Source organism: Eublepharis macularius, chromosome 9 (genome assembly GCF_028583425.1).
Source record: "Eublepharis macularius isolate TG4126 chromosome 9, MPM_Emac_v1.0, whole genome shotgun sequence".
Taxonomy (NCBI): Eukaryota; Metazoa; Chordata; class Lepidosauria; order Squamata; family Eublepharidae; genus Eublepharis; species Eublepharis macularius.
In genome coordinates this window covers 40,033,440-40,055,924 of record NC_072798.1, presented here as the reverse complement: position 1 = coordinate 40,055,924, position 22,485 = coordinate 40,033,440, and the positions used below count along the sequence as shown (strand labels likewise).

The 22,485-nt window shown below is 39.6% G+C and overlaps 1 protein-coding gene across 5 annotated transcripts in view; it reads right to left on the bottom strand.

The window, feature by feature from the left end:
• Positions 1-9,298: 9,298 nt before the first annotated feature.
• The window catches only part of TEF (TEF transcription factor, PAR bZIP family member), a 36,214-nt gene continuing 23,027 nt past the window's right edge, over positions 9,299-22,485 (bottom strand). For 3 of the 5 annotated variants that reach the window (XM_054988015.1, XM_054988012.1, XM_054988017.1), the window contains exons 3-5: positions 20,087-20,307; positions 18,997-19,208; positions 9,299-16,914 (exon numbers count right to left, since the gene is read on the bottom strand). In XM_054988015.1, coding sequence (XP_054843990.1) covers positions 16,893-16,914; positions 18,997-19,208; positions 20,087-20,307 — 455 coding nt within the window. In that variant the 3' untranslated portion in view covers positions 9,299-16,892. Of the gene's footprint in view, positions 16,915-18,992; positions 19,209-20,086; positions 20,308-22,485 lie in introns of those variants that run through there. The other 2 variants (XM_054988016.1, XM_054988013.1) reach the window with 1 other exon arrangement.

The window sequence follows — 22,485 nt, the reverse complement described above, 5'->3', positions numbered from 1 at the left end:
AATTTTTATCAAAACTGAAACAGGAAGAACTCCATTTTTAAGTTGCTACTCTTCACATTGCCTTGAAAGCATTCAAGAAATCTGAAAAACTCCTATACAAAACTCGAGCTTCTGACCTCTAGGCGAGACGCAAGGATCCTAGCCATAGCACAAGGGCAAGAGGATGCATTGGGGGTAATTGCAGGTGTCTGATAATTTTAGCAGCAAGTGTGTCAGATGAGCAGAAAATTATGCTGGTGGGAAACATTTTTTCTTAACCCTCCCCTCCCCTTCACTTTCCCATTTCTATTATCCTCCCCCATTCCTTCCCCACCTCTGCTGTCTTTTCTTAACCCCTGGCCGTTCTCCCTGCAGTACTGGCAATCTCTTCTCATTTGCTGTAATATTAGAAAGGTCACTCCTGCCCTTTCCCATCCAGGATCAGAGCAGGAAGGGTTGCAAGGGGGGAAAAGTGCACTCTCATAAGGGAACTTGACACTCTAGAACTGCACCATCAGCTGAACTAAGATGGAGAGACAGATGGTCTGAAGCATGAGAATGCTTGCTGAAAATGACGTGACGTGACCAGCTCCCTTGAAAACCCTGCACAGATGCCAGGCTTTGCTGAATCCGCCAACACCGAAACGGATGATGAGAGGGTCTGCCACCACCTGTAGAGCAAACACATGTCCCAGAGGATCAATAGGGCTCCTTGCTCCTCACTTTTAACTTGTAGAACAGGACATTTCAGCAGGCATAATTTCTCATGTCACAACATACCACTGTATTAGGAAAGCTGTATCAATTCAAATTCCCTGTTCTATACGGCTCTGAAAAGTGCAAGAGTGCTGTCCTCTATTATTCTTGGCCATCTAGTTGAAAGTATGTTATTGTCCATATTCTGTTGTCTGCATTGTTGATTTTCTGTATTATACTATTCTTACCGTAATATTTTTAACTGTAATCTGCCTTCAATGTCAGGGGGGGAAAATCAGTAAATCAGACTGCCCCCACGGCCATGAAGTACTACCAAGAAGCCTAGTTTGGACACAGATATTTATTTTCTTCCAAAATGCCATGATTAGAAATTTAGCAGCAAGAAAAAACAATAAAATTAGCTCCAGTCTTATTTTCGGTATTGTTTTGTGGTCAAATATTTCCAGCATAAATGTAGACATTTATAATGGGATCTTATATCCTGTAATTATTTGGAACTAAATAAATACTCTTCCTCGCTCCTCCCCCCCCCCCCAAACCCTAGAATTGCAGGATTTTGTGGCACGGTCACCAACAATGTAAAAATGGGTTATTTCGTGTTCTAGATGGGGTTGCACTCACCTTAAAGGAGCAGGCTCATAGCTTGGGGGTGCTTGTGGATCAAGGCCTCTTACTGGATAAACAAGTAACAGCAGTTGCCAAGGGTGCTTTTTACCAGCTTTGGGTGGTGAACCACTTGCAGCCCTGGGCATGAAAAATTGTACTCCTGCAGTGCATGCCCTGGTAACATCTATATTAGACTACTACTACTACTACAATGCAATCTATACGAGGTTGCCATTGGAGACAGTCTGGAAGCTTTAGTTGATAAATAATACTGCATTCAGAATGCTAACTGGAGTGGGTTGTAGGAACCACATCATTCCAGTCTTGTTTCATTTGCACTGGCTCCCAATTTGCTCCCAGGTCCCAATTCAAGCTGCTGACATTGCCCTTTAAAGCCTTATACAGCTTGGGAACAACATACCTTAAGGACTGCCTTCTCCCATATGAACCCACCCATTTACTCTAGTCATCTCTGGAGGCCCTGTTTTGGGTGCCCCCACCACCTGAGGCTAGACAGGAGGCAACCTGAGAAAGGACATTCTCAGTCATGGCACCTACACTTTGGAACTTCCAAACTTTGGAACTTAGTCTGTCCCCCTCCATTGCTGTCTTCCACTAGCAGGTGAAGATTTTTTTGTTTTGTTTGGCATACCCCCAATAACTGTTACTGGCTTCTGTCCTGTTTTCTGTGTTTTTTGCATTGTGTGTTTGTTTTTAATGCTGTTTTAAATATTGTTTTAAATTTAAATTGTTTTAAACTTGTTTTAAATTGTTTTTTAGTGTTTTAATTTTCACCATCTTGGGGACCCTATTGTGGGTAGAAAAGTCTTACAAATGTTTTAAATAAGTAAATATATAGAAACCAACTCTAACACAGCCTTTTCAGTACAAGTTCAGATGTTGGGGCCACGTGTAATGCAATTTCAGAGGTATCAAACACCATTTACTCCTGATCTTACAAGATTGTTAATTGATACTTGGGGAGGATGAACAAAGTGAGTAGTACATATATTCCATATTTAAGCCCATTCCTGTTTTCTAAGAGTTACACTAAGCCCTGGTTCCCATTTCAAAGTACGTGCTATTGAGCACCTTCGCAGAAATCAATATTTCAAAGAAAGTCAAAGACCTAGAGATCCTGGTTTTAAAGTTGGAATTTGCAATACATGTTGCATCTGCAGTTACTGAAACAATAATATTTTCTTGTTAATTGCCAAATCTTGTCACAATAGAGAAGTTGATCTGAAAGCACTCCTCTGCCTCCCACCTGAGATGAGAATTAATGACACCAATATGAAGCAGGCCTATAGCTACAGGGACTTCTAAGGGTTCTAGGGACCCCTGTGAGTCCACAAGAGTATGCCAAGTGGTCTGTGAGTCCTTCCCATGCCATCTGGTGAATGTAAAAACAGGGACCTCTGTAATCTAGCAATGGGGGCAAGGACACTTCAGCTCAAGGAAAGGTGAAATAATAGATTTCTCCCACTTTCAAAGCATGGGAGAGGCCACCTGCCATGACTTAGTTTACAGGTGACCTCTGAGCACTAGCCAAAAAATGCACTGATTGGTTGATAGGAACTGATCGCTCAGAGACACCGCTATGTGTCCATGGTAGACAATAATAGTCCATGCTGTTTTTCACCTGAATTCTGAAAGTTCAGTTTTTTTGTGACACTGGTCTTTTTCTATTTCTATAAGCAGCTCTGAAAATTCTTTCAGGTCCCTTGTTACCCCTGCTCAGATGGCTGTACTCCAAAGTCCTTTCCAATTAAGAAGTGAGATTGATTAGAACATGGATTACGTCAAGGTCTTTGGAGATCTGGCCCTATAAGTCAGCTACCTACTGAGACCTTACCTTGTAGGCTATGTACAAAAAATAAAAATGCTAGATGAAAACAGATGTTGACTTTTGAGAAGTCTATGGTCCTAAGTTACAGTTTCCACTGAAGATAACTGGGAACAAATAATCCAGTTCCACTAAGTCTACTTTGGGTAAATGGTGTCTCTCCTAAACTGCAGTGACTTTCTGTTTGTGGTTTTAAAAAAATTCACATACTCTTTTTTCCCTCCCAAAATATACAGCAGTCTGTTTTTAGGGATATGAAGAAACCCATATTCTATTTATAATAAAAGCTATTACTACTGTCTTTGTCCTCTGGATATAGGAGAGCCCTCTGTAAAAAGCAACTATAAAGGGAGCTTCCTGATGGCCAACAAGAGAAAGTGGCCAGGGGGGAAAGTTATTGAACAACAGGACAGTTTTGTACCAGAAGAAGGGATATCCTTGAAATAATTTTTTAAAAGGGTTAAACATTCCTAGAGTTGTGGATAAATGGTACCTTCCGCTGCAGTTTACATTAGACATGGGCACGAACCAAAAAACCCCCTTGAACCATGAGGTTCGTGGTTCGTGGATTTTCACGAACCAGGAACCACGAACTGGCATGGAACTGGGGCCAGTTATGAACCAGTTCGTGGTTCATGGGGTTTAAATACCCCTTTCTGGCCGCTTAGCAGGGGCAGGGAAAGGAGCATTTAACAGTTTAAAGGGCCCTTGCCTGCCTTGCAAGTGGCAGATCCCTTTAAACTATCAGCTGGCAGGAGGTGGGGGGGATCCCCCTCGCCACCTGCCAGCTGATACTTTAAAGGGACCTGCCCGTGGAAGGGCCCTTTAAACTGCCCAAACCCCAGCCCCCACCACCCCCAACCCCAGCCCCACACTTACCTTCCCCTGTGGTGCATGGCATCCTCCCCCCTCCCCTCCCACCTGATAGTTTAAATGGACCTGCCGCTTGCAAGCTACAGGAAAAGTTTTAAATGGCCATTTCCTCTGGGAAATGGCCATTTAAACCGTCCCTTTCCCAATACGACCCAAAGGAACCCCGAACCAGTAACCAGTTCGTAGAAATGAGCTTCCACGAACTGGCCTGGTTTGTGAGTTTTTTTGGGTTGTAATTGGATTCATGCCCATCTCTAGTTTACATAAACATGGTCACACATGAGGAGAAACAGAAGTGCATTTCATTTCTGTCCAAGGGCATTGTTTGTCCAAGCTCTAAGGCTTATTAGACAGAGTAAAAGAAAGGAAACAAAAGAAATTTCTTCTAGGAAGGCAAGTTTTTATTCTCTCAACCCGTTTGGGAATATCTATCACATTTTCTTCTGAAAATTTTTATCTTGCCCCCTACAGCAGACTGGGGTTTGACAGTCTTTACACTCCCTGATCCAACCTGGTAACTCCTAGATTTTCAGTGCTTTTCATTTGTGGCACAAAGGCTTTTTTGGTCATTCATTTTCTATGAAGTTGTACAGTGGTCTGGATAAGGATAATCCAAGAAGATATAGACCAGAATGTATAGCATTTGGACTACAGTGTGACCTTCCATCATGCTAGCTCAATATGTAGGAAAAGAAAAACTCAACAACGGTCTAATGGGAGCGAACATCCTGTACCTTTAAATGCCACAGAAGCTGCAGAGTTTAGAGTGGATTAATGTCAGCAAATGCAATTTGCTTTTCTCTCTTTTCCACTTCAATTCCATCCCGACAACCTTTCGTTTGGGATTTTCATTTAAAGAGACAAGGTCACAGCATTGGTTATGCTACAACAGAGCCACCTGGTGGCCATATGTTAGAGCACTGAACCTGGACCTTCCTTAACCAAAGCAGAAAACTGGCCTAGAAGGACCAAACGACATGGGTGGGGTAGGTGTATGTCTGCATTCATGTGTCTGTCCCATTTATGTTTTCAGTGAGGTGGTAAAATATTTATATGAAAAAAGGTACATGGAGGAGAGGATCTGAATTCAGCAACCCACTCTGGCTCCAATTTGCCACTTTCCTTCTAAGCCCAACTCTCTTCAGGTTTTGGTGCTCAGCTGGGAGAATGGGGACATGGAAGGTTGGAGGTAGTTCTCCCGCAGCTGCACCCTCCCCCCTTTTACATAAAAGTTAGACCACACTTCTTTATATGTGAATGAGATAGGCAGGTGAACATGGTGGCTTCTGGGTAAAGGAATCGCTTTCTGCAGAGGATAGGAAACATGTTTATTGGATATTGTCAAATAAGGAGTAGCAATTTCAGAAGAGAATTATTAAATCCAATTTGAAAACATATATGGCAGATGAGTGTGAAAACTTTCACACCAAGTCTTTTGGAAAGCATACGATTAACTTAATATGATGTCTAGATGCCATGGAAACAAAGAGGGCTATAGCAGGCCCTCCAAAGGAAAAGCAAAGTTGTTCATTCACTCTGAACTTTGCTCACTCTGTGGGAGTAGGAAGGTGTTTAGGGGCCAAGCAGCGAAGATTGCTTGCTGTGCTCTCTTTCCCTGAGGCAAAGTTCAAAACCAGAAAATCAGAGCTTCATGTCAAACAAGTTTATTCCATGTAAATCATATATAAAGGCCACCTATTGCTATACTTGGAATACTGCCAGTATATCTCTACCTTTACCCTGAAGCTGATAATTTCTAGTTGTCCACTCGATTCCACCAATCTTAGCTCTTCCTGTGTCACTCCCCTTTCGCAGAAGGTAATAGTTTGACGGCATATTGCTCTTTTATTCAATTAAACACTCTCTGCAATCCTCATCTTTTCTCAAGAGGCAAATAAAGTATCAAAGCTCTGAAAACCCATCATTGCACCCACATGTCTCATATTGAGATGCCAGAAGGGAAGAAAAAAACCTGAGACAGATAAAAATGTGCGAGAGAGCCAGAAATAGTTTGAGTGAAGTACTGCCTCCCATGACATACATACCTACAGGACCACCTCTCCCCCTAAGTTCCTCAACGGCAGTTTTGCTTATCTGAACAGGGTCTCCTGCAGATACCACCCTGCACTTGAGAGAAACCAACTGCTGCTTGTGCACGTGCATTCTTTGCGGTGACCTCAGCCCTATGGAACAGCCTGCCTGAGGAGGTCAGGAGAGCCCCCATTCTCCTTGCTTTCTGCAAACAATGCAAATTGAATTATTCAAAAGGGCTTTTTCACTCAGATAGGAGGGCTGTATTGTAGGGAGGCGGTCTCAAAAATGCTTAACTAACAAGTTAGGGATCCTAGACTTCCCTACTATGTTGCTTTATGTCCTATCTGTTGCTTTAAGTATGTGTTCCTATGTATTATCCTTATGCTGTCTAATGTCAGAGCATATGCTCTGTTTCAGCATTTCTTAAACTCTGTATTGGATTTTTGCTAATATTATGTCTTTGTAAACTTGAATTTATTTACCTTGTGGCATTGTTTATAATAACAAAACTCGATTTATATTCTGCCCTTCGGGACAACTTAACACCCACTCAGAGCAGTTTACAAAGTATGTTATTTTTATCCCCACAACAATAATCACATGAGGTAGGCGCGGCTGAGAGAGCTCCTAGAAGCTGTGACTGACCCAAGTTCACCCAGCTGGCTTCAAGTGGAGGAGTGGGGAATCAAACCTAGCTCTCCAGATTAGAGTCCCACGCTCTTAACTACACCAAACTGACTGTTTGAAACATCCTTGATACTGACTGTACTAATCTCACACTATGTCCGCCTTGAGTCTCAGTGAGAAAGATGGACTATAAATGACATGTTTTTGTCCTTTCCTTAATTTTTTTTTGAAAACGGTAATGCTTCCTTCAAACCTTGTTCAAATGTTTGCAAGAATAATGATGTCTCTAACCCAAGTCAATCATGTTTCTTTAAGTTTCCTTTGAAGCACACAGTAATGACTGCTACTGGAGTGGAGAAAGGTGTTAATTCTTTTAAAGGAACAATTTTATTTTTTTCTATCCATAGCACTCTTTGTCCCTCCTCTAAAATGATGTCTGTACTCAGCAATTCCAAACAGAAAAGAGTTGCATACTGAAGCTAGCCACAAGAAAGGACCTCAAGCCCTCTTTTTCATTACCATGTGAAGCGAATCTCTCATCCTCATGTCTCATTATGTTAAAATACCCACTTGTCCTGGGAAAAGCTCATAAGATTTATTATCAAAAGCTGGTGGCTTGCAGCCTATCATGTTATTCAGAAACACATGGGAAGAGGCTATACTCCGCATTTAGCTGAGCAGAGCAGCTGGGTACAAGCAGCATTTCTGACCAAAAGAATAGCAAGTATTATTGAACAGAGGTACGTCTGTTACTATAGTCGCGCATTACCCTTAACAGTAACTAGTGGCCCATCAATGTTCATTCTGTGTATAATATGGGGCAAGTTGTTATGCAAGAAACTTTTTGGACCTCTGTGTTCCATATTCACACACCACTTTACCTACTGGAAATTAATGACATTGCCAAAAAAAGCAGTGAGAAAAGCGTCTCTGGGTATTTATTTATTTATGTTGGACCTTTAGTCTTTTCTTTGCATCCACAGATTTTACTGAATTACTTGACTGGCATCTAATGTCAATATATATCGTCCAGGAGAAAATTTCAGCTGTCTTTTCTGGTGCTTAAGATTAGCTTACCATTGATTAATGGCACTTGAGACAGCCAATAGAAATGTCATCCAAACAGTGGGGCAAAGCCTCTCGGAGAAAAAAACGTGACAATGTAGCAACTAATTAGTAGCTAGTACCTATCAAGTTTACTATAAAGTGCAAAACGTGCAATAATGCTCAGTAATAGAAAGTCACAGTACCAATGAGCATATAAATCCCAACGTCAATGAGTATAATAATTCAGCTCTTATAATAAATAATACACGCAATGCATAGAAGAGGTCATGGAATCACTCCAGTAGCACATACACCATGGGTAAGGAACAGTTATCTATACAATCCTGAGTCTATTAACCAGTTATTTCCTTTGCCCTGTTCCCTTAGGTTGGAAAATCCTTCTATTGTCGGGTGCTCACAAGAAATCCAGCAGTTGTATCCTGCTTGCCAAGGTGTGTCAAAAGTAAATAAAGCCTTGGAACACTGGGCTTTGTTGTTGTTTCTTGTCCAATGAAGGTGGAGCCGACGGGCGTGTAGCAGCAATATTTTCCCATTTCGTGAATAACACTTTTTCAGAGGCTCATATAGACCACGACAATATCTACAACATACATCTTTGTAACACCCATATGCAATGTACCACAGCTGAATCGCAGTAAATTAGCCAAATGGTGTAGCTTTCAATGAAGAAGTGCCGTGTGGAATGTTTAACATCCCCAACATTTATACCCAAATCATTTCATTTAAAGAAACAAGCCACGCATTGATAACATGCAATTATTCCTACAGATTGAAACTCGTATGGCTATTCAAACCCTTGGTATATATATATTTATATTCTCATTGGTACTGTGACTTTCTATTACTGAGCATTATTGCACGTTTTGCACTGTATAGTAAACTTTATAGGTACTAGCTACTAATTAGTTGCTACATTGTCGCTTTTTTCCTGAGAGGCTTTGCCCCCGTTTGGGTTTTGCTTGAGCTTGGAGGAGCACCCCCCCCCCTTTTGCTCTAAATAGAAATGGCATGGCATGTACCATCAGCAGCAGTTGAGTTGAATTCCTACAAAGTTCCTGGTACATTCTTTCAAGGTGGCTCTAGTAGAGGGAACAGATTTGCCTTTACAACTCTAAATTTATCAGAATGTGGTACCTTATTTTTCTATTGTGCATGTGTGTTTTTAATTGAGAAGTATGCAGTCATATTCAGCGAAGTTATGACACAGTTTGAAAACATAATACCCTTGTGTGGCATTTCTAAGAGTTTATTTTAGCAGACCTTTAAATGTAAACAGGAAGGGAAAGGAATATGTCCGTGTGCATTCATGGGGCAGAACCAATGGAGGGGGGAGGAGTTGTGAATTTCCTGCATTGTGCAGGGGGTTGGACTAGATGACCCTAGAGGTCCCTTCCAACCCTATGATTCTAGGCAGCACAGAATCTGAGCCAATTTCCAAATTTACTTAGTTCCAGAAAATCCTTGCTGGCAGACATCTATGAGAGCAGAGTCTCTGTGCCATAAATACTGTGACTAAGTTTTGTGTGCACAATATCTAGGTAGTCACTATATATTTAGTAGAATATACACTTTATTTTTTAAAGGAAAAATACTAACAGAATTCAATACCATCAAAACTTTACATTTTTAAAACGGGAGCATTTAAAAAAAGATGCTTAAGAGCAGAGAGGCTTTAATATATCCAGAAAATCCAACCTAGCTTCTATAACCAGAGTGTTCATATCTATTATTTTATCATTTGAAAAGTTTAAGAAATGGAAACACAAGTGAATACCAGGTAGACTTTGAGCATGGAAATTCCCTGTCCTTACCAGGACCACCATTTAAGCCCTTTCAGTGGTCATCTGCCAAACATCTGTACATTAAAAAAAGAACAGGAATAGTGTATTTGAAAAAATAAACAGATGTGATGCAAGGGACAATTTTGCCCAGACATTTTTACAAACTTAATTACATAATTAATGATCTTACCTTATTATAGTGCTTTTATTGCAAGTCACAAAAGCATTTACAAACTGATCTACAAAACTTATATACAGGAATAACTTTGCCCACCTTGGATTCAACACATCTAAGAGGTGAAATGCAGCAGATCTTAATACCATACAGCAAACACAAAAGTTTAATTTTTATAAAAATGATGACTATTTTGTAGTGCACAATTAAATTTTCTGTATTAACAAATGGAACAAAAAACTCAACTTTGCTACTCAGTATTTAAAGGGCAGACCCATTCGTTCAAACTGAATAGACCAAAGATAAAAAGCCTGACAGGACTCTTAAGTGGAAAGGTCTAAAAAGAGCACAGCTCCACTGAATTTATTTCATATCGGTGAGCTGCTGTATGTGGCTATTTAGGAACATATATTTTAAGAAGCACTTCCATATCCATCTATTAACAATGGAAAACTGATTTGCTTTTAATTTCAACGCCATGCTGGTGATGACAAGTTGCATCAGCAGCAGACTGTGTTACTAAACCAGAACTATATCAAGAAATGCTTATTGCATGCAACAGCTAGACTGATTGGAAGAGGAAAATTATTTCTTAGATCATCCAGCATAATTCTTGTCAATTCTATAAAACATTTGATTGCCCAGTGATGATTCACTGTAGATTGATGAAAGTTGTACAAGCACCATATCTAAGACAAAATACACAGCATTTGGTGGCTCCGTACTAGCCATGCACTTCTTGTCACATGGAAGTCGTGTGGCGATGCCAATAACTGGCAGACTGGCTATCTCCAAATTAGATTGGTTGAGTAGTAGTGCGAATAAATTTAGTGATCACAGGAATACCTTCCATGCCAACTCTTAATTTTCTCAGCTTTTGTGGTTTAATAAACATTCTGTAAACAGAAAGCATCACAAATCAGAACTTGACAACATGTACTTAATTATCTGATTTCTGTCGTTTACTAAGAAAAATTTCTCAAGCCATGCAATATTAAAAACAAGGTTACAATGGAAGCACGTATTACTCCATGTGAACTTGAGATTAATATTAAATTGTATTTACATATTTGTTATACAAAATACAGTATTACAATAATAATTTTAATCACGATATTTTAGACACATAAATGTAAAACAAGGTATTTCTGTGGTCTTGGACTCTACTAAACACTGCCTCAGCTGATGCTTCAAAGCACATTAATTATCCAAGACAATTCAGTAAAAGCATATATTCATAATAATAGATGAAATTAATATCTTCTACCCACATTGTTAATTTTGTATCATACTATTAAGAGATCAAAAATATAAAATAAACTCTCCTCCTGAGACTTACATTCTTCTTGCAGCCATTTTACATCACGAGGTCATCAGAAACACACCCAAGATGATAAGGTTTCATATCAAAAATAATGTGCACTATAAATGAGCCCTGCCAATAAAATTGGGATCTGTGAATAAGTATTCACAATGAAAGACTTCCAAATCATTGGGAAGTCAGGGCAATGTTGTGTCTCCCTGTTTTCCCATTCCTCTCATTTTACCTCTCCTTTGCAATGCTCCATTCAGCTGTGACATTATTAATGCCTATAATTTGCAGAAGAAAAGTAGCACTGCAAAATGCAAGGGGAGGATATGCCTGATGTACCTATAATACCAGGAATACAACCAATTCACACAAGTATTTTCTGACAGACGCAACTAGAAATGTGTTAGCTTTGGTAACTAATCAAAAAGTGTGACTTTGAGCTCCTCTCTCAGCCACAGAGGGAGCCTCATCTCTTCGCTTTGCAACCAAAATGGCAGTCATCCAGAGCAAATAATTTAATGCTGGCTCATCAGTCACTCTTGCTCCTCCTTCTGTGCACTTCAGGGGTTCAGTATGCCCTTAAAATAAAAGTATCATACTTATTCATTGCATTATTTTTAAAAATAATGTCTTATGTTTTGCTTCAGAGACTTGGGTAGGGGAATCTTGGAGACATCACAGCTGCTAACCATCAACGCCACGCACATCCTTTTGCTGCAAACCTGCAGAACTAGGGTTCGTTTTTTGAACGATCAACCCTGGAGGGGAATAGGTATGTTCCCAACTACGTTTTCTCCATGAAACTGGTTACCATCACTCCTCCCATTGAAAATTAGTTACATTTTTGAGTTATCAGTATTATAACTGCAAGTGTATAAAAAGGAGATTTTACACATTAAGCAGAGATAAATATGGGTTTGTGGCACAAGGTATGTACTTATCAGGAAACTGTAGTCAACTGTATAAGGGTCTGTGAGTGCCTACTGATGAAGCTAAGCAAATGTGGATGTGATCAGTCCCCTGGATGGAAGACCCCATCTAAGAAAAGGACACAGATATAATAAATACTTATTTAAAAGAGCATTGCCAGGAACACACGTGGGAAATACTCATCTGTCACATTCACACTGCACATCTAAAAATGTGCAAAATGACCCTTTAAATGAAAAATTGCTGAAGTTTAGCAAACTAGGTCTACATGTTTTTCTGGGAAAGGAGAGGTGCCCACAGAATAAGCACGAGAATGCAATTCTTTCCCTAGTAAAAGTTCGGTTTACTGTAATATTTTTGATATTATAAAAGATGATGTAACAACTGTACCCCTTTGCTTGGCTGAAACCGTCACGTCATGAGAATGAAGGCCTTCAGATCTCTGAGCAGTATATTTATTTTAACAATTTTGCAATGATCCTGTAAGGTTTGACTGCTGGTTCACTTCCACTGTGTCAGGAGGCAGTGCAGTCCCCAACTGTGGTTGCAGCTCCCAGAGACAGAGAAGCCGTAATGTTACCCATCTGAGAGGCTGTTGCAGGGAGTGGGCCCTATAAGCATTGCATGATTTGAAGTTGACCATCAGTGCAGGGCCCCTTTAAGCTGCTGCCTGACTTGCTGCTGATCAGCAACCATGGGACCTTTAAGAACCCTCCACCTGTTGATCAGCTGTTTGATAGCAGCTGAGCGGAAGGAGCTAGGTGACACCCAGGAAGCAGATGCCAGTTTCTGGCTAGCTTTCATAAGGAGGGGAGGCTGGGAATGACATGCCAGCTCTGGTACCAGGCTACAGATGAGGAACAGGTAATGGTGAAAGTGGTGACCCTCTTTGTCTGAGGTCCTGGGGGTAGGGTTCTGAGGAGCAAGCAGGCTATTCAGAGGGTGCTGGGGTACAGCCCATGACACATCACGTGATACCTTCACAGGACTGTCCAGCCGGTAATACTATGAGCAATTTCTACACCTAAAACACATTATTCCAAATAGCACAACCCATTGAAAAGGAGAAAACTAAAGAAAAATATTTTAAACATTTAAAAAAACACACATTTTAAAGATCCTGGGAATGTAACAGTTATAACCAAGATTAATATTGCAGGTTTAATGTCAAAGCTTATATAGGCTTTAGTATCCACAGCACCAAATAAAACATCTTCATTACCTTATGAATGAATGATATACTAAGTAATGTGAATGAATGAATGATATACTAAGTAATGTGAAAAGAAAAGAAAATTAAAATCCTTTAATTTTAGGTCGCTGGTTTACCTCAATAATTCAAATTCACTATCAGAGATTAAGTGCCTATGCCAAGCCTCTTCAAGGGTAGGGAAGATTTCCCCCCACAGATTTAAAGAAGAAGAGGATCAGCTCCTAAATATATATCTAACCTATCATGAGAGGATCTACAAAAGTAAACCCAAACAAATTCTGTATTATAAAGAAGATTATTGGCTTATGTGAAATTTTGTCTCCCCAATACTTAGAATACATCTTTTTAAAGCTGTTACCATCTATCTCTTGGCTGCTCACAACTTATTGTTGCTCACAAACTGTTCCTGTAAAACCCTATAGTTATGCAGACAGCACAGCAATTTTCCATTAAAAGTCATATCACAATGTAATGAAATAGGTATTATACAGAAACAAAGTCTGCACAGTTACTTCCTGAATTCTCCAGTACTGCTTTGGACAAATAAGTTTAGATACTAGTACAAATGAAGAATGTTCTCCTACTATTATTAGTATAAACTAGCTACCAAAATGAATAGGCTGTAGGAAAATAGCAGGCCTAATTATGCTAGATGATTTATATTCTACAGCTAAAAGAGAGAATACATTTTAGAGAATAGATAGAGTATATAAAATGATTAAGAGTTCAAACTATTCCATCCCAAAAGAGTGAAGCCACTTTTCTGCACTAAAATGTCGGTATACTCATTCAGTCAGAGTAGTTCCTAAGTGGAACAGACTTCCTTGAGAGGTCTCCTCTCAATGAAACCTCTCCTTCTTTGGAGGTTTTTAAGCAGAGGCTAAATAGCCATTTGTCAGCAATGCTCCTTCTGTGACTTACTACAAATTTAGGCAGATTGTGAGATAGAGGGCAGGATGGATTGAGCTCCTGCTAGACTCTTGTCACCCTTTCTTACATGCCCAGGTTAATGAAAATCGCCACTTTGGGGTCAGGAAGGAATTTTCCTCCAGGCCAGATAGGTGAGGGATCCTACAAGTTTTTTGCCTTCCTCTGGGCATAGAGCAGTGGTCACTGGAGTAGGGGGTAGCTGGTGAATTTCCTATATTGTGCAGAGGGTTGGTTTAGATGACCCTTGGAGTCCCTTCCAGCTCTATGTTTCTATGTAACCTATGTAGTCAAGTCTAACATGAGCTTTAAATGTAAACCTTCCCAGCATATATTAGATGTGGATGAAGCGTGGGGATTTGTTTTAAGACTATACTGCATAAAATTTTACTTATGTAGATGATCTACTTTCACTATTACAGTTTTTTCAATGAGAGGATGATACAGAATAAAGCTAAAACATTCCATTATTTTTGATAACATGGGATACCATCAAAATCAATGAAAGGCAGTTTTATTACGTTGCTGATCATTCATACTATCTTCTCAAAAAGTGTGGCAGGAGAACATTAAGTGATTAGGCATCACTGAAATTTACATACACAAAGTAGGAACAATCAGGTTCTGAAAATGTAGGTCTGAACACAATAGAGAATTTATATATGGATTAGCAGTAACATTATGGTCTGTCAGATTCTTTTCTGGTACATTTAATCCTCATCTAATTATTTCATATATTAAAGACTCTTATTAACAGTCCTGAGTAAAAAATATTTTATATAATATACCTATTTTCTTACAAATCAGAAACAATTAAAATCTGCACTGGAGTAGAACAGGTAATTTATGATTTCTTAAGATTTTGTTGGGGATTAAACACTGAATGAAGCATGCTAGATCATGGTTATATAAAATATGATCAATTAGCGTAGCTTTGTTGAGACCTGTCTGCCACTTTCAACTCCTGTTCTGAATTCAACATCTCTTTAAGCCCCTTGTCTCCAACATTTGCAGGCTCCTATAATGTTGGGAACCATCTGCCTAAATATCTGAAAAAGCATATATGTCCACTCTTCCAATATAATTATATTAATAAATATATCCAAATTCTTTACCCCCTTTTCTGCTAGTTTTATTATAGTGAATAAAACTATGGCCATGAATATTTTACTAGAAATATTTCAAATATTTTGATACACTATAAAATTTCATATAGATCATGCTTTGGGTGTAACTTCTACAGCAGCGATCCCCAACCTTTTTAAGCCTGCGGGCCCATTTGGAATTCTGACACAGTATGGTGGGCACTGTGTCAGAAAATATGGCTGCCACAAAATGGCTGCTGCAGGAGGTGAAGCTAGCCACAAAATGGCTGCTACAGCTTATCTTCAGTCACACAATGCTGTGTGACTTGTGCTGTGGAAGCAGTTTCTGCCACAGCAATGTTTTTAAAAATCTGCACAGCCAATCAATCCTTCAATGGCCAATCAGAAGCTATGCCTTGCAAAAGCCTCACCTGGCTCCACCTGCTTTCTAAAATACTTGGCGGGCACTGAAAAAGTGTTGGCGGGCACAGCTGTGCCCATGGGCAGCATGTTGGGGACCTCTGTTCTATGGGACTGATAAGACACACTATAAAGGACATCTTTTTGCATAGCCTACTTTGCTCTTGTCAGGCTACTCTAATTTTTGCTATCTTATAGACAGGATTACACTGTATCCTATGCAATGGTTGATCACTCCAATGTTTTATCATGCTGTTGGGCGTGCAGTTAAATTCAAAATATGCTTTAAAGGGAAGGGGGGATCATAAAAGTTGCTAACATTGGTCCATTAATACTGTTCACAGCCAGATAGAGGTGGAAATCAGCATTACCTATTTATGTAGTTGAAGCAATCCAAAGAAGCCTCCCTCATTTTGACAAGACTTGATGCAATCTGTTTCAATAAGATAAAAAACCCCAAAGGGTACTCAGGCCTCCCCTTCTCCTAAAGGTATATAATAGCAGGAGGGATAAAACTGGAGTTTTTCTTTTGCAATTTATGAAAATCAAAATGTGTTTAGATTATGCTGAAGAGTAAACTGTGAAAAAGTTATCTTCTTACTATCACAATTTTCTTAGTACAGTACTGTAAGAGGTAAACTTCAGAAAACTAATGAAAGTTTTTATCAACTGAGAAACTAAGGTGCATTTTACTTGTTAATGTTAAGATACAAAGTATTTTGGGATGATTTTTATTTCCCCTTATTTCAATAAATATATGGGTGGGCTGTAATTTATTATACTAAATCATATTTCCTAGTCTATTTTATACATTTGCTGTTTCTCCTCCAAAAGAACAAGATACAACAGCTTAACAGAGTCTAGCTGCAATATTAACATTCATTCTAAAGCACAGAGTTGAGAACACATACACTTGTTGATGAATTATAGTTTTAAGCCTTTTTTCAATTAAGACGCCACTTTCTCCAATCACCCTCCCCAAACCACCACTCACTCAAGTTATCAAACTGAACTCAAGGACATGAGCACCAAGTGAAATGGAAAAGAGTTAATTGACTGTACTGCAGGTTCTGGTTACAAGGAAAAACAGCAGTACAAAAAGAAGTGTAGCATTAGAGACCTTGGCCTTTTCATCATGCTCAGCCCTTAGGTAGTTCAGATGAGGTACTTGCAGGGAAGCAGGGTCATCACCAGCTGTTTGTGTAGAATACCTCACATCTGTCACTGTTCACTCTGACGACAGGTGGTTTCATGTGTAGTTTTAGTTTCTTTGTGATTTTAAAAGTCTTTAAAGTTGCATCACTCGGAATCGGATATGTCACTTTAAACAAAGCAAAGCAAGAATGTGACTACATATATTTTCAAAAACAGTATCTTATTACATTGCACTCTCTGGGATGTAACCAATTCCCCATTATAAAAAGAAGATATATGGGGAAACTAGCACTGACAATAAAGCCAGTTTAAATGAGGAAAATGTAATCATGAAGAGGAACGACAGTCCTAGCAAATGTATGTTTCCTGTTTCTGTAAAAAGCTACATTTGTTTTAATTTATAATCTAGCCTCAGTCCTGGTGACTTTTATGAAAACTGAAGGCTGTAAGAAAGGGCATGTACTGGTTTTTAGTTGCTAAGTGATCCTGTTCTAGAATAACAGTAGTATCCGCTCTGTTCCTTATGTAGGGACAGAAACAACCATTTTCAAGGATGTACACTTCATGCATCTGATGAAATCTTATGCTGGAATAAATTTTGCTGATCTTAACGTGCCACTTATTTTATTTTCCCTCTTCAAAAGCCATTTCAAACATTCAAGCTACTTTCTCTCCTTGATGAGTAAGTTTTTCACATGCAAGGGGTTTCTGACATAGCAGGTGTTTCAGAATAGGTAATTCTGATTGCCATGTGTATTCTGATATTTGGACCTGAACATGTTAATTGATTCCAAGATAAAAGTTTTGGTATCCATTTATTTCTGTCATAATAAAATTCTTATTCATCCTTGCAGTTGATGAAGATCATCCCTGGTATTATACATGAATGTATATCACTTTAGCGGCATGCACTGCTGAGAAAGGACATAATCAACTACTATAAGCTAGAGGAAAACTCAAGTTCTGTTTATTATGAGATCGAAAAAGTGTTGGGGGGGGGGAGAAGGCAGCTATCATTGAGAACCCTGATGCAAAGGAATCCAGGAGATAATGAAATTAAGTAGTTTCACATCAAGATGTGCATTCCTTATATTTGTCACCTAGACAGGACCCAAGCAACCAGTCCAAACACTCATACTACTCTTACATTATGGCTTGTTGCTGTTTATAAATCAAATACATCCCTCTGCGGAATGAAGTACAGGAATGTGTATCAAATGCACCTAGTCATTTAAGTGAATCACAGGTTCATCACCCTTATTAGTTCTTATGTCTAACACAAATGGTTCCGAGGCAGAGTGATAATCTCTAGGTCAATTAGTTGAAAAGGAAGTCATGTTTGCAACAGATAACAATATTTACTGTTCTGAAGTCCTAGCAGTATAGTTTCCATGAACACACACTTGCTCCTCCATATTGCTATCCCCGAATCAGAATTCCAAGAACTGAAAAAACATGCCTATCTAGTCTCAATATAACAAGAGAGAATTTGCAATAATCCCACTTTTTAAAATGATTTCACACAAGCAATTATTTCATGATTACTCCAGTACCATTTCTTCCACCACTATACCATTCATCTTATGCAAAAGGGAAGGTTTTTTATATTATTTTCCTTTTGTATTGTCGAAGGCTTTCACGGCCGGAGAACGATGGTTGTTGTGGGTTTTCCAGGCTGTATTGCCGTGGTCTTGGCATTGTAGTTCCTGACGTTTCTCCAGCAGCTGTGGCTGGCATCTTCAGAGGTGTAGCACCAAAAGACAGAGATCTCTCTCTGTCTTTTGGTGCACTGTGACACTGAGAGATCTCTGTCTTTTGGTGCTACACCTCTGAAGATGCCAGCCACAGCTGCTGGCGAAATGTCAGGAACTACAATGCCAAGACCACGGCAATACAACCCGGAAAACCCACAACAACCATTATTTTCCTTTTGTTCCAAACTACGTTTAGAACAGCAAGCAAAAGCCCTGCTATCTGACACTCTAGACAAACTAAACTGTATTTCTACAGTAATCGAAGTAATGTTCTTAGATTAGCAATGTCAAATGTTGTAAATGTATTAAATTGTACAAAATTTTGACATATAGTAAGACAAATGTCAGAAAATATTCTGACCAGGTCGCATCAGCAGAGGTGATCTCTGTTAGGGAAACACAATACCAAATGCTCCACTAACATTATTTCAGTAAGAGACTACAGAAAGCAGAGAGATCCAAAGGGACAAAATAAGGGAAGATGGTTTGCTTACAATGATCCATATCTGCTCTCATATTTAGAGACAATGTTCTTGCATTTTCCCACTTCCTTCCGTAGCTCTGCCACCTCTGTCCTCAGTGCTGTATTCTCTTTCTCCAGAAACGCAGCTCGGATTGTGATCTGGTTCTCTTTCAGTCGTCGAGCATCACGTGATCGCTTGGCTGCTACATTATTCTTCTTCCGCCTTGACCAATATTTTTCATCCTAGAGAGAAGATATTGGTTTGACACCTAAGTACTTAAAATCCATAAAATAATAATTATCTTTCTCCTAAAGATTCTTATACAAACTTGGTACAGACATAAGCCGAATCTTCAAAAGCCAGGAAATGAAAATTTTATCGTTCTAGTTTATCAGGCTATTTTCAACAATAATCCAAAATAAATCAAAAGAAAACCCATCTCCCTTAGGAAGAGTTTCTTAACAGCTAACTTTATGGATATAACAGACTTTTTTGTTTCAATTATTTCAAACTATGGTGGACCAAATGCTGGTAACTGTTCAGTTATGACCGTAAACTTCAGTTGTGGGACAACAGCAGGATTTGAGTCCAGTGGCTCCTTAGAGACAAACAATATTTTCAGGATATAAACTTTTGAGAGTCAGAGTTCCCTTCTTCCAATAGTTCCAGGAGACTGAAGGATGGATGAACTGAATGCAATAATACATGCTCACATTTCTAATACTTGTGTCCCAGCAAAAATGAATTCCAAAAGTCAAAAGGCACTAGCTATGGAAAAGACGACTGTAAACAAAAGCAACAAAGCTGAATGTACGAAGCTGCCTTGGTCTGTCAAGGTCAGCATTTCTACTCTAATTGTGAGTGGCTCTCAAGATCTTAGGCAGAGGCTCTTCACCATCACCTGCTACACAATCTTTTTAACTGGGGACTGAACATGGGACCTTCTGCATGCAAAGCAGATACTTACTGTCCTTGTTGAAGTTTACCACTATAGTGAAGAAACCAGCTTTGAAAAGTATTTTGAACATTACCTTTCATTAAATAACATTTGAAAGAAATACAGGGGAAGAATTTAAGCCAATACATACATCTTGGCAGTGTGATAAAGTAAGCTTATTACCTTTTGATCTTCAGGGACAAAGACTTTCTTGGCTTTTTTAATCATGGGCTGTGGTTTCAGGTCCTCTTCAGCAAATTTGTGCTTCCTAGGGTTGAAGAGCTCACCTCCAGGTACACTAGAGAGCACTAAATCAGCAGGATCAGGGTTGAAATTCACATCAACCTCAACACACTCTGGATCAATGGGACTGGGAGTCAATCTCTCAGTATCAGGTGAGGATTCTGGCAAAGGCAGGAGACAATGCAATAACTGGTTAGCATGAGTGAAAAAGCACCAAAGGAAACAAGAGGTCATGAAGGGGCCAGTTGCAGGAAAGATGCCTTTTGGATAATTTAAAGTCCCCCCAATAGTCCTGTAGCACCTTCGTCAGATTGCATCTAATGAAGGCAGCCGTGGTTCTCGAAAACTTATGCTACAATAAACTTGGTTAGTCTTAAAGATGCTATACGACTGTTTACTATTTTGCAACTACAGATTAACTCAGCTAACTCCTCTGGATTTAAGTCCTCAAGGCAGTCAATTAAAAAAAAAAAGAAACTTCAAAATAGTAACAGCGAGAACAGGTTTTTTTATCGAAAGAAAAAAATATCATCACAGAAGGTTCAACACAGATTTCCCTGGGGAGGGCATTCCATAATTTTGAGGTAAATATTCCAAACTTCTACTAAAGGTGGCACATGGAGAAGGACCTCAGGGGTAGATCTTAAGTGTGTAGAGCAGTGTAACTTTGAAGACTAGATAAGGGCTCAACACTTCATACCATAGATAAAATGCCCAGACAATACTCTCTCTTAAGTAAGGCTCAATAATACTTTTTAAACAATTGTGGTCTTAGAATTTCAACTAATTGCATTGTTGCAAGAAACTTGCATGATTCACATTGTCAGTGTCACACAGAACCGTGATATATCAAAAGAGTCTGTTCTTCAAAATTAAAATTAAGACTCACTTTTTCTCTGTGGAGCAGTCTTGAATTAATACTACTTCACACAATTGTAAGTGATTGGCCCCAGACTCCATCATGTTTAATAACTGTTTAATAGCTGCCTATGATATAAAAATCATAGGGCCCCTGGATTAAATGCAGTTTGATCTGCAGCAAGGGAAATTCCAGACAGCCGGGCAGCGAGCATTGCTAAGACCTGCCCAGGGGATCAGGCATGAATGGAATGTTCATGCAAAATGCAGAGGATTGAGGTGATTTGATATACTGCCTCTCCAGCTACGGGTGTGAGCTGTGATAAGACAGGGTCTCGTTGAGTCATCCCACTTAGCACATTCTGATATCCTCCTTCCGTGATGTAATCTGCACCCTAAGATTGAGGATCAATCAACCAGCACCAATAAGTTTGATTTGGCTCTGGGAACTTGCATCTCCATATCCAAATTCATCAACTCAGCTCTGGGGAGACTCATTAACAAACTGCCCCTTTTGTGAGGCAGCAGGAGAGACTTTGCATTTCCTTTCACACACCCCAGTAGCAAACTATCAAAGTAATCAAACCTTTGCAATTCCCAGGGACTGATCTTTACAGTCTTTGTTCTAACGGCTGAGGGGACTCCCCAGCCTCAGAACATGTTTTACCCTATAAGAACCAGGGCTCTGGCCCCATTCAAACTGTGCACGCCTTCTGGATCCTAGGCTGCTCCTTTAGGGTCACTTTCCCTGAAACGCTCTCTCTCTGTGTCCTGGTTGAGAATGCTGGACGTTTGAAGCTCTTCCTCCGTGGACTATTCTGTTCTTCGGACAGGTAATTATCGCCATGAAATCCCTCAAATCTATTCCACCTTCATCCCTGTTTTTCCTAGGCATCTTGTACGTTTGTGAACAATCTCTTGTGTGTGTTTGTGAGTTTCCCCCTTTTAATAAAAATACTCTTTCATTCAAAGATCACTGGTCTCGTTTGCCTCCCTGGGGAAGGGACCCCGTAAATACTGGTAGAGATATTCCATTGTTACCCCTCTTGCATAGCCTTCTTCCTTGTCGCTAATTCCCCCCACTTACTCGCAAGGAGGCCCATTCCCAGCAACACAAAGAAGCATACTTCTCTGCTCCACATACACCTTCTAGTACTCATATATAGTACATGAAGCATACATCGAGAAGTAGGCTTTGTGCCACAGCACGTAACATCTAAAAGCACAGCCTGGTGTGGTAGGAGACTAACAGCACAGCCCTAAGCAGTTATATCCTTCTAAACCCATTTACTCCAATGTGCTTAGAAATGCAGCTTTCACAGTGCCATCCTAAGCAGAGTTACACACTTCTATCGGAATGCTGGGCATTCTGTGCAGACTGCTGAAGCACAATTATTGCAATAAGGGTATTAATATTTCCCACATTTTCATTCATGGGAGCCAGAAGGCACTCCCATTGTAAGATCAAAATACAGAAAGGA